The sequence below is a fragment of the Chrysochloris asiatica genome, unplaced genomic scaffold (genome assembly GCF_000296735.1).
Source record: "Chrysochloris asiatica unplaced genomic scaffold, ChrAsi1.0 scaffold00008, whole genome shotgun sequence".
Taxonomy (NCBI): domain Eukaryota; kingdom Metazoa; phylum Chordata; class Mammalia; order Afrosoricida; family Chrysochloridae; genus Chrysochloris; species Chrysochloris asiatica.
Genome location: NW_006408526.1, coordinates 16,938,092 through 16,951,735, shown reverse-complemented (window position 1 = coordinate 16,951,735; position 13,644 = coordinate 16,938,092). Strand labels below are relative to the sequence as shown.

Below are 13,644 nucleotides of genomic sequence, written 5' to 3'. Positions count from 1 at the left end.
AAATGACTGACAGCACTGAACACTGACAAGAATGAGGATCAACAACAATAGCACAACCACGCTGGAAAACAAAATACTGTTACCTGCAAAATAGGAATGAATCTCAAAAACATTATATCAAATGAAAGCAGTATTACATTAAACTAATCTCTGTTAAGATAACCAGTAACCTCAGAGGGAGGTGGGGGAAATGGGTATGTGAGAACCATCCAGGATGATGGATATTTAAACTAGAGTAATGAAAAATTACCATAGATGTTAATAAAGGTGTTTTAGACATTTGTCAGGAGCCCTGTTAACACAGTGGTTGGACACTCAACTGCCAACCAGAAGTTGGTATACTGGGCCCACCAGCTTTCCACAGGAGAAAGATGCTACGATAAAGATTTAAAGCCTTAGAAACCTATAGGGCAATTCTACTCTGTCCTATAGGCAATGGTGGGTAAGACCATTTGTCACATTTCACCGAACTATAAACCTAATATTTACACCTATAACTGTTTATAGGATTTACTACAAAGCATAAATAAGCAATTCTGTTAATTAAGCCCTTAGCAAGTACAGATTATTGATGTCTATAATTTCCTTTGAAATTCACTTAACAGTTGGCTGATGGGTAGAGATAGCTATTTGATAAAGCAATTGTAGGGACTTTACCCTAGGTTTGAAAAATGTCCTAATAAAATGTTGGGGGGCGTGGGGAGAATGTACTCAGATGAAGGCATTTAAGATTAGTGTTATGTTTCATATAATTCAATTTATAAAAGAGAACGTAATATATGCCCTTTTAAAACATGGCAATAGCTACAATACTGTTAAGACCCAGATGTCTACTCAAGCAACTTACACTTCTCAAAAGAGACAAAGTGTAAATAATTAAGAAAAAAAACCTAAGTACCTCTCCTTCTTAAGAGATACTACTTTTCAAATATTTTAGCATTGCATATACAATTTCTTCAAAATAGTAATTCTAAGACAGAAACTATATCACAAGACTTTTCCCAATTACAGCATCACCCTGAAGGTACTACAGATAACTTGCATGTTAATATTTTATTACATTTCAATTTCAGATATTTAATTAATAAGACTTGTTGGCTGCCATCAAGTAGGACCCTGATGTAAGACCATCCCACACACAATGGGACTGGGCTGTTGTGATCTATAGGCAATGTCAGAAGACTCACTAAGCAAGGTATGGCTGCCATCTGTTTCTCTACCAATCCCACACCATTTTCCTACAGAATCAAACCTCTCTCAAATTCACCATCTCTAATAGGAATACAGAAGGAGCTCTGGTGGTGTAGTGGTTACGAATCGGGCTGTGAACCTCAAGGTCAGCAGTTCGAAGCTACCAGCGGTTCCGCGGGAGAAAGATGAGGCATTCTGCTCCCGTAAAGATTTACAGCCTCGGAAACCCTGTGCAGGGTCGCTATGAGTTGGAACCGACTCCACGGCACTTAACAACAACAATAGGAATACAGAGTCCTGGTGTGGTGCTGTTGGATAAGCACTGGACTGCTAACCACTCGACTGGCAGTTCAAGTCCATCAGCTCTGCTCCTTGGAAACCCTATACTGAGTCATTAATCACTGGAACCCACTCAATGTCACTAACAACTATAGGAGTATATTTACCCAGTTAAAAAGGTTAAGTACAGGCTTATTTTTACTGGTACTTACTTACTAGTTTAAGGAGTTTTGGTAGCGTAGTGGTTACGAATCGGGCTGCTAACCTCAGGTTTAGCAGTTCGAAACTACCAGCTGTTCCGCGGGAGAAAGATGAGGCTTTCTGCTCCCATGAAGATTTACAGCCTCAAAACCCTGTACAGGGTCGCTGTAAGTTGGAACCAACTCCATGGCACATAACAACAACAAAAAAAACTTACTAGTTTACTATACTTACTGCGCAATCCATCCTGTCCATAGGATTTTCAATGGCCGATTTTTAGTAGACTGCCAGGACTTTCTTCCTAGTCTGTCTTAATGGGCATGAAAACTCTACTGAAACCTGTTCTTTCAAGAATATCATGTAAATGGTGTGGTGCTGGTGCATTGGACTGTAAAGTCAGTTTGAACTGCAAGGTCGAGAGTTCAAGCTCACCAGCAGCTCCTTGGAAACTCTATACAGGGTCATTATGGGTTGAAACCAATTCGAAGGCGCTTAACAACAACAACTGTTTTGCTTATGCATTTACCCATTAAATAACATGTGATTCTTTACAGTATTAGGTGATTATGATAGAGTAGCTTTGTTATAAACATTTACATACAGGTTTTGCATAGCCATAATCTTCACTACTCTCAGGTAAATATCCAAAGTGGGACTGCTGTGTCATTTATTAAGTGTTTATTTACCTTTTTTATTATAAAACTTTATAAGAAAATTGTTTCCCAGAATGGCCATATAACTTTGTATGATTTTGCATTTTCATTAGTAATGAATGAGAGTTTCAGTTGCTCTGCATCGTCAGCACTTCATATTGTCAGCATTACCTTTTACAGATTTTTAGAAATACGGTTAAATAAAAGCATCAAAGATTATAGAAAAAAGCCTGGCTTATAAGATTTCAAGAGTGTGGGAGTAAGGTAGAATCCCCACTGAATACTTTTCATCTTGTCTAGATGGATCTAGTGAAAGTGGATGGGACAGGGTGGAAATAGGATACTTTTCATTCAATAGTGAGTAATTGCTGTCATGACTAATTACGATTGTCACAACTGTATAGGTAGAAGGTGTGTAACATAAAGGAGGGAGTAATTAATTTTACTTTCCAGGAACAGAGGACCCTAGGACCATAAAGAGGGAAGAGCATGAGTGAAGCGTGGGATCCTAACCAGAGAAGCAGTGACCTCAGAGACCGAGGCAGAGGTGATAGCATAGAGATATAGAATAGTAGAGGAGTCTAGACCCATGGAATGAGAAAAGTTGTGTGCCGGTGGGCAGGAGGTTGGCTTGCAAAATATACCCTTTGGTCATTTAAACAAATATATGCTTTTTGTGTGCTTTGTGTACATAAAAAAAAAAGAAGGAACAGAGGTAAATACTGTTAATCAATATTGCATGGAGGGGATTGTAATCATTGCAATGAAACAAAATATGACTGATTGAGTGCAAAGTTGATGATCTGCCCTGTAAACTATCACTCAATTCACAATAAAGCCTTTAAAAAAAAAAAAAAAAAAAATATATATATATATATATATAAAAACAAAAACAAACAACTAATAGGATTAGGGTAAGAAGCCATCTTGTATATCTAGTAATACATAGTAACAGTCAAAAAAACTTCTAAATATGGTTTTTAAAAAGCTTACCCTTTCTGCTTCAAAGGTAATTCAAGTTTAAATATAGTAGCATCATTAACAACTGCTTTATATGCCTGAAAATAAGTTGAAATAAAACGTTAATATTTAATATTTAAAATACACAGAATTATTACACTTACAAAATCCATAAACATACAAGTCATGTGCTCTTTATCATTATTTGAAAGTGAGGCCTTAATGTTGTCTGACAACAATACTATTTTCTCTTATCTGCTCCTCCTTTTTCTCCTAGATAGTTTTATACCGTCTCTGTCTCCTTTCTCCTCAAGCTTCCCTTATTTCCTCTCCCTTGTACACTCTCAGCTGATAGATGTATCTCCCTATTTGAGAAAACTGAAATAAATGAGAACTTTCACAGACTACTATCTTTTTACTTGCATCCATGCTCACATTCTGCCTTCGCTCTTGTCATGGATAAACTATTCTTTCTCCAAAGCAAAAAGAAGCCCTTTACATGAATTCTAGATTTCACTCCCTCTTTTTCAGGCAACTGCCTCCCCTTTCTCCCGCATCATCAATTTAATCCTCTGCATTGGTTGTCTCCTAAGAACACAAACATTAACAACAAACAAAAAAACCCCACTGTATTTTTCACATCTTAAAAATTAATTTTTGGTTTGGTCCACCTTCAGCTACTGTCCAATTTCTCTTCTTTTCATTAAGCCAAATTCTTTAAACTATCTAACCCACTGCCTCCAACTTCTTGTCTGCTATTATTAGAAACCCCCTAATCAAGCTTTCACACAGCTACCACCATTCCCATTAAGTGATCTTGTCAAAGTCACCAACAACCTTCACATTGCTGGACCCAATGGTTGATCCCATCTTACTTGGAAATCACTTTCCACTTATTTTCCAGTACCCCACCAGCACTCTTCAGGTCTTCTGATCATTTTCCTTTGTTCTTCATCTTTCTGACAACTAAATGTCAGAATGCTTTATGCTGGTCCTGGGAGCTCTTCTCTATCTTTCCCTATTACTTTGATGATCATATCCAGTCTCAGTTCTTCAAATATTATCTAAATGATGGCATTCTCAAATTTATCTTTCCAGGTCTGTTCTAACCCTTTAACTTCATATTCATTATTTCCACATGGAGATTTGACATTTCAAAATTAACCTGTGCAAAATGGAGTTCCTGATCTCTCTGCACCATCTCTCCAAAACTTATTTTCTGATTCTTCCCCATCTCAGTAAGCATGTCCTGACAATTGATTAGAACCAATCTTTGACTGGTTTCTTTCTATGCATTCCATATCTTATTCATCAGCAAATCCTATCTAGTCTATTTTCAAAATCAGAATTATTACACTTTTGAATACCTCTACACACTATCACTCTACGTAAATCTTCTATTATCACTTTATTGAATCATTTAAACAGCTTCCTAACTGGTATTCTTTCTTCTTCTCGGTCCCCTTTAGCCTATTCTTTTTGCAACAGCCAGAATAACCCTGTTAAAATATACGTCAGGACTAGCCACTCTGTTCAAAACATTTCAGTGATTTCCAATTCTAATCACAATGTACGCAAAATTCCTTACCATGCCTTACTGTCTTACATGATCTGGATTCCTGTTAGCTCTCTAATGAAATATCTATTATTTGGAATTTTATTCACTTCCTCCCTCAATCTACTGTGGCCACAATGACCTTTTCTGCTGTTCTTCAAAGAGGCCAGGCATATTCCTGCCTTGGAGACTTTGTATCTGCTGTTCCCTTTGCCTGGAACAGACACCCCTAACTTTTGGTTAAACTATAAACTAAAGTGACTAAGGAAAATAAGCCTCCTGGAGAAAGCGGATTGTGTTCTCTTTAAAATCAATTTAAAAAAGCGTAAAAAATAATGATTTCTAGTGAAAGGTTTGACATTTAAAAATGGATTAATGCTATGTTTCACTATCATCTCCCACTACAGAAGATGGGAAAAAAGATGGCATGCAATGCAAATGCCAGACACCTAAAATACAAGTATAAATGTGACATGAATTTTACAGGACTCTTAACCCTATTAGAGAACAGAGGAATGAAAATTCAACTCTGCTTGAGATTGGTTGGTTGTATATTGAAGAAGTTCCAGGGTTAACCATTCTTTGAGCTGGATCATAAAGGAAGGATGAATAGGAATTTTTAAAATATTAAAATAGAAAGACATTCCTGGGAAAATCAGGAAGACAACTTTCTAGCTATTTTCTAAATAATAGGTATAACCAACACTTAGAAAAACATATCAAACCAAATACAATACAGCTGCTCGCTATTGATGAAAAATGAATTGCTAGGTTTTTAGTTTGCAACTTAAAAGCATAATGATGCAATTTTCCTTATTAAAAGTACATTATGACAGTAACACTTTTAATACAAAGTGTTGATATATGGGAATATATACCTTATCTCTTGCAGTAAGAAATCGTGGATCATCTTGAAAAGCTTCTTTGACGAGTTTACTAAATCTATTAAATAGTGTAAGTAACTGCTCAACATATTTCTCAGAGTCCTAGAAATAAAATGTTATATTCAACTGAGTTTTAAAAAGAAAAATATAAAGAAAATTGAAAAGATATAAATATGATTTTGTTTATGAAGAATACTTTCTTCAAAATAAAATTAAAAGGTGTTCCAGTATTACTATATTGCCTTTACAGACACAATTTTAAATAATCTCACATTTAAAAAAAGCTTTGATCTATGTTTACCATTGCCATTAAAGAAAACTTACAGTAGTAATAGTTTCAGCAGCTGCTACCATATCTGCCAGACCAGCACTAATAATATGTTCTTCTAAGTCTTTCAACATTGGTTCTATCCCATTGGGAACTTTGTCCATCAATGAAAACATTAAATGTAATTCTGAAAGGATATAAGACACTCATGTCATCATTTCATCCACCAGAGCAAATTTTCTCTCAGAGTAATCTCATGTGTCTAGAATGCCTTTAATGGTTAGAATACCCTAATAGCACTCTTTGTTACAACTGGTTGACGGCTTCCTAATCTACCTTTTTAGTTTGCAAAAAATTATAAAATCAGAAAAATATTCAAATTAAAAGTGATCATTCTACAAAACTCAACTTGGCTTAAAAGGTGAGTCATTTCATTCCCAACATTCTGGAGTACTTTTAATACTATGAGGTAAAAAAAGAGGATTAGTATATTTCATAAAGCACTTCATCATATGCTATACTGTTTAAATAACAGTCACCAAACCTTACCTCACCGTATTGGCTATAACTAAACAAAACCTTTTGAAAAGAGTCTAACATGGACCAGAGAGAAGTCTATTTTGAATGGAGTATAGAAATTCAAATATTTTACTTATACCAACGAGCAACTTGATTTTTACTATGAAATGCACTTGAAGAGTAAATGAACTTAAGTGAATTGACACACATACTTTAAATCCGATTAGAGATTTAATGGGACTTTGTTTTTACACATAATAAAATCTGGAGTGCAATAAATTAAAGTGCTATCACTGGTTAGTGGGAATATGGGTAATTTTTACTATATTGTCTTTGTTTATACTGTACTTATTAGCCTCTAAATTATATCTTTATTAAGAAAGCATATTTTATTACATTCTAAGAAATTCATTACAAAGTTCTACATAAAAGTCAAATGTCTTGTTCAATCCTATACCATGTGCTTACGACATAAATTGGACTTTAAAAGCAAGGTCCTACTTTTTAAGAACAAATAGAAATTCATATACAAAAAGAAAAAAACAACAACATTAGCATATAAGGAAAAATGCTTAAAATGTGTAGAATAATGATTCTAACTGTGCTAAATATTTTATCACTGCCTTTACGCACAGTTTACTTTTACAAATATATTTATGCATCCAGTAGCAATTTATTAAAGATTTGCTTCAAAGATACCCCCTCTTAAGAGAGTAGATAATTGTATGTGGTGTTTTACCTACTTTCAGTTTCATTTCTCTTGATCATGCCTTGGCATTCTGCTAAGATTGTCTCTTTAAAGGATGTTACAAGGGCATTTACACAGCACTCCATCAGCTGAAATACATTAAAAAAAAAAAAAAATGGTCAAGGCCACTATAAGCTTTATAACACAAGAAATGAGTGAATAAAACCAAACTGTTCAATAGCAGAAACAAACTGAAATATCCTAAAAGTAGATTTACTTACCTGTACTATAGGATGGTTGGGGGTGGGTACTTAATGCTAGTTTACCACTTAAGTATATACTCCTCTCAGAAAAAAGGAACTGAATTTAAGTTCTCGATAAGTTTTAACAAAACTTTCTGAGAAATACAGGAAAAAGCTAAAAATTAAAACAGGAATAAAAAAAGTAAAATTTGATTAACTTTTCTAACTGGAGAGAACCTATGTTAAAATTAGACTTTGAATTTCTACAAGTATGGATAAAGTCTTTTAACAAACCATTATTGGAAGCCTGCAAGTCACAAAGAAGTGTTTAGGAGACAAAGAAGAGTAAAAATCCCTTTTCGGGAAACTACTGTTTGAGGATGTAGAGGGGAACAAATGTAAACGGATAAAAATTTAAGATAACTCATTTAGGTGCAATTATACACATACACACTCATACAGTACAGAAAATCAACAAGTGAGGAAACTACTTCTTTCTAGAATAATTAAAAAGGTTTCACTCACAAAATGATATCTAAATTGGACCTTAGAAAATAAGAACAAGTCCTAAAATGGACTGAGTATTCTGGAAACAGTAAGAAGCTGAATATGATAGAAAACAGATGAAAAATTTACAAAGGTAGGCTGGAGACAGATTATGAATGAAACATCTATGATTTGGGGTTTTATTCTACCAGCCGGAAATGAAGAACCAGAAGTTTTTAACAGAGGATTAAGCTTCTTCCACCTCCAGGGGAGCATGGTGGCTCTGTAGGATAAGCACAGGACTGTGAACCACAGGTCTGCAGTTTGAGCCCACCTGCTACTCTGTGGGAAAAAGATGAGGCTTTCTGCTCCCACAAAAATTTACAGCCTTGGAAATCCTATACAAGGTTGCTAAGAATTGGAAAAACTACAGAATACTTAACAACAAGAACCTGCAGGCTATTTTTAAAAAATCAGTCTAATGATTAAGACAGGTAGAGAGAATAACAGTAAAACATAAACAGTGTTAAAACAGCAAAGGGCCAATGTGATAGGAGGCCCTCAGGAAAATCCTTCAAATGGGAAAGAAAACTTGACTTCCAGTACTTTGTGTCATTAACAATTTACTCTTCTTGCAGGGATCACATACAATGAACAAAGTCCACAAGTCTGATGTTTCTACTCTGAAAAACTGTCTATCTGTATTAAGGAAGGGAATTACATGTACTGTAAAAGGTTTTTTTCTAAAAATGCCTTTTGGAATGGACATAACGTTGATAATTATTGAAGCTGGATTTAGGAATATAAGTTTGTTATGCTATTATTTATACTATTTTAAGTGTACAATCAAAATCAGCTCGAAGCCCGAGGCACTTGGTCTCCATTTTCTGTTTTCACTGCAAAGCTATACTTGAGCAAAGTTATACAATGGTAGTTCAAACTTTGGAGATTCTAAAAATCTAAACCAATGTATTACACTGCAAACTGTGCTATGAAAATTTTTAATGCTTTCATAAAAAAGAATGGCTTGTGACCAGTTTTTTAATGACAAAACTGAGTAACATTAGTGTGTCACGGAGTACCAAATAAATCTTAGTTTAGAAAACTTTTGTTACATATATACATATATAATACGCCACAATATAAAATTAATTTCTTTCCAGAAGTTGCAAGGAAGTTTAAAAAGAAAGACCAAACTGATAACTGATGCAAACTAGAGAATACTGTTTAATTGCACAGATGAAAGGGAGGAGAGAGGGGTAGAGTAGAAAGGGTTGCTGAAGAAATTTCTACATAAAGGTTAAGTAAACAATTGTAATAGGAGGTCCCTTTAGTGAGCACTTACTGTGTTCCGTTAAACTACGATAACTGCTTTACATATATTATTTCATTTAACCCACATGACAACCTTGTGAATCTGATTCTTAACATATGAGAAAACAAGCTTAGAGAGCTTAAGGAATTTTCAGGTATTGCACAGTTCATAAAGTCTTCACATCTTATTACTACACTAATAGAGCTGCCCCTGCGAAACCCTATACAGGGTCACTATGTGTTAGAACCAACTTGACCGCACTTAACAACAATAGATAAATGAGCCTTGGTGGTGCAACAGTTAAGCACTTAGCTGCTAACAGAAAGGTCGACAGCGTGAACCTACCCAGCAACTCCACAGGAGAAAGACCTAGTAATCTGCTACCATACAGATTACAATTTATAAACTCTAAGGGCAAGCTCCTCTCTGTCATGTGGGACCACTACGAGTCAAGTTGATTTGACAGCACCTAACAATAGAGAAAGTACACAAAGGATTCAAAAAAGTTTATGAAAAAACACCTTTATCTCACCAATTTTGCGAAGCCCCCTCATATATACTTTATACAACTTCACAAGTAAGTAGAGAAGTGGAATCTTTTCATACACCTCTGTACACAGGAAGTATATACACATTTTATATATGCAGTTATATAGATGGATTGTGAGATCACTGAGGATGGTATTAATTATACTTTATATAACCTCCCCATCTAGGGCCATAGACTTCTGAAAGAAATGGCTCCCATCTCTATTCCTTCTGTAAAGATTTCTCCACGCTCCAGTTTACACTACAGCAAAATAGCAGTTTTGGCATCCTTGAAGGACTCAAATCATGTTCCTTTGCAACATTCTCTGAGTTTGGGGAACAAAAAGAAGTCTGAATGGGCAAAAACAGGGCTGTAGGATGGATGGGTTAAGGTTTCCAAATGAAATTGTCATAGGTCGTCCCTTGCTATCCACGAAGAATGAGCAGGCACATTGTCACAATGGGAAATAAAAATTCCTCGTCACAACTTCCCTGGTATTTTTCTTAGTAATGCAGTTTTTTTCTCATTTTCCTAAAACTTCTTCATTAATAAGCCTCAGAGTTGAACTGTGTCCTTTGGAAAAATCTATAAAGACTACCCCTTAGGGATTAAAAAAAAAACAATAAAAAAAAAACAGCTGCCATAACCTTATGAGCTAACTTCTCCACCTTGATTTTAACTGGCCCAGCAGGTTCCCTCAGAAGACACTAATCTGAATGGAATTTTATTTTTACAAAGGAATCTTAATCAGATTAAGACAAACGTATTACTGAAAGAACTTGTGTGCAGAGGCAGGTTTAAAAACATTTGTTTGGAAGAAACCGTTATGTGTATGAACTGGAACTCTACTAGCAATACTTCCCCCCACCCCCGGAAATAATGACACGCAAATGACAATAACCTTTTTTTTTTTTTAAGGGTTTTTATTGTGGATTGAGTGAAAGTTTACAGGGCATATCATCAGTTTTACAGTCAACAAATCATACACCTTGTTTCATTACAATGATTGCGGAACAGCTAGTAGTTTCGAACTGCTGACTGTGAGGTTCCCAGCCCAATTCATAACCACTACGCTACCAGAGCTCCTTTCTATCCACTTTAGCGGTTTAAAAAACAAACAAAAAACCCACTCAGGCATATATAATAATTTACATCTCCAAAGGGCACATTCTGCAAATCTGCCTCCTGGCCACCAGCTCTTAGTCCCTGTCTTCTTAGTCCATGGATCTAGAGTCCTCAGCCACTCCCCCTCTCCATGCCCCCATCTCTGGTGCTGTTGCTTCTCTCTCAATTGTCCTAGGGGCCTCTGTTTCTGGACTGTAAGATTAACCACTCCCCTGTTTTTGTTACAAAACTTCTACCTTTACAATTGTGACAGTCGCAATTACCCATGATAATTATTCACTATTGAATCTTCCAAATCTTTTCCCCATCTCTTTTCACCAGACCCATCTAGACAAGATGACACCTATTCAGTGGTGATTCTTTCTTTCCCCCCATACTCTTAAACTAAACTCTCTCTTGAAACCTGGTAAGCCAGTCACTTCATGCATTTATTGCCCCCTGATTTTAGGTAGCCAATGTCTGAGTTTCCTGTCCCTATCTACCCTGTGTACAGAGGAGATAGCATTGATACTTGATATGAAGACTCTGTCCCTCTCTGTTGGTATTTAGAGTAAATACCACTCTGAGTATAGGTCAGGTTCATCAAATTGAAGCAATTTACCCTTGTTTCCTTTATCTTAAAAAAAAAAAAAAACCCTCCCCCCAATCTTCCTCTAGTCGTGTTCTAATTATTGAGCCTTCGAGGCTGGGTCAAAAGGGCACTGTATGCAAGTTTGGGTGCTCTTGTGCATCTCCCCTCACTTATCAGCTGAATGCTTCACTTGCAGCTCTAGCCCTCTGTGGTTATGTCCTTGTCCATGGGCTCAAGTGTCCTCAGGTCTCACCACACTTTGGACCAACCAGCCCTTCCTCTTCTCTCTCATATCTCTGGGTCAACGGGATTCAATGGACTGGGGTTGAACTCACCCCATTTCTTCATTGCTGCCCTTCCGCCTCTTCCACTTACCAGTAGACCAATGTGGTTGCCAGCAAGCGTACATGCTTGTTTGTGTATTCCCTTTGAGATTCTGTCTTAGAGGGGAGTTTGTCCTGAAGGCACTTGATTGTACTAGCAATACTTTTAGGCTTACCCTCATAGATTCTTGGCCTTGTACACAGCTGGTGCTTGATACGTAACACCAAAAAGCAGTCTGTAATTTGCCTCTAAATCAAATGGTAAAAATAATGGACTCTGCAGGAATTTAATAAAGGCTAAAGAATTTGGGGATGTCTTTATTATAAGATGGGTATAAAGATTCTGAAGAAAGTGAATAGGCAGAAGAAAATAAAACATTATAAAACATGAATCCAAGAAAATAAAGTGGAAAAGATGAGTTACGCAAATGAGAAATAAGCCTTATTAGATTGAAAAGACTCTTGCTGGACACTAAAACCATTTACCACCTAAGTTGATTCTGACTTAGAGCAATCCTGTGTGTACCAAAGTCAAACTGTGCTGCATAGTGGTTTCAACGGCTGGTCCTTCAGAAGTAGGTCATCTGGCCTTTTTTTCTGAGGCACATCTAGGTGGATACAAACTTCCAACCTCTCAAGTTAGCAGCCAAGCACATTAACTGTTTGCACCACCCAGGGCCTCCCTTGCTGGGTATTGCTGAGAATGAAAATCAGAAACCACCATCTGTCTGTGTATTGTGGCTTGCATGTTGATGGAAGCTATGTCAGCAAGGCCACACATGATGGACAGGTATCAGTGGAACTTTTTGACGAAGGCAAACTAGGAAGAAAGGCCTGTCAATTTACCTCCACAAATTAGACAAAAAAATTCTACGGTTCATAATAGAACACTGTCTGATTTAGTGGCTGAAAATGACTGGCTGGGTTAGACAATCAAAATACACAGGGGCTACAACCATAGACTTGAGCACATCACACAATGCTGAAGATGGAGCAGGACTGTGTACACTTGTGTTCTGTTGTACATGGAGTCGCCACAAATTAAAGACAACTAAAATAGGTTGCTGTTGTTATTAAATGTTATCGAGTTGTTTCCAACCCATAGCTATCCTGCATAGGGTTTTCAGGTGAATTTGAATTACCAACCTTGTGGTTTAAACTGACCTTGTGGTCGAGTGCTTATCTTATAGCGCTGCCTACTTATTATGAAGGGTCTTAAAGATCTAGGATAGTTAATAATGATACTGTTTTTTGAATAAAGTAAAACAACGAAAGGGATATATGAAAGACTAGCTTAAGCTCCCAAAGAAGTCTTGAAACACAAATGGCCAATTATAAGAGTCCTGGTGTGGCATTACAGGGTAAGTACTGGACATAACCACAAGGTCAGTGGCTCAAACCTACCAGCTGCTCCTGGGAAACCCAATACAGGGTTGATATGAGTCAGAACCAACAAAAACAACAATGATAATAAAGATTAGGGGACACTGGGCTTTTATTAATGGTGATGAAAAATTGGTCACTGTTGAACAACACAATGTCAAATGTCACTGAATGGTACATGGGAAGACTTAAAATGGCAAATGTTTCATTACCTATAAATTTACAACAATAAAAATGTATTTAAAAACAAAACAAAGCCTAGCATACTCAAAGACTGGCCAAGATAAAAAAAGGTTAAAGTAATTCCATCTTGCAAAGATATGGCTAAACAGAAACACAGCTGATGGTAGTCAGAACTACATTTCTGAAGGTCAATTTGGTATGATGTAGCAATTTGCAAAAGGTTCAAATCCTTTGTTTCAGCAATCTCATTTCCAAAAATGTAGTCAAAACAGAAAGCCAAGTATGAGAA

The 13,644-nt window shown here is 36.3% G+C and overlaps 1 protein-coding gene across 1 annotated transcript in view; it reads right to left on the bottom strand.

Annotated features, from left to right (window-relative positions):
• CUL5 (cullin 5) overlaps positions 1-13,644 on the bottom strand; it is a 91,031-nt gene that overhangs the window by 21,051 nt on the left and 56,336 nt on the right. Inside the window, exons 8-11 of the mRNA XM_006833958.1 lie at positions 7,254-7,347; positions 6,048-6,178; positions 5,718-5,825; positions 3,318-3,382 (exon numbers count right to left, since the gene is read on the bottom strand). Coding sequence (XP_006834021.1) covers positions 3,318-3,382; positions 5,718-5,825; positions 6,048-6,178; positions 7,254-7,347 — 398 coding nt within the window. The remainder of the gene's footprint in view (positions 1-3,317; positions 3,383-5,717; positions 5,826-6,047; positions 6,179-7,253; positions 7,348-13,644) is intronic.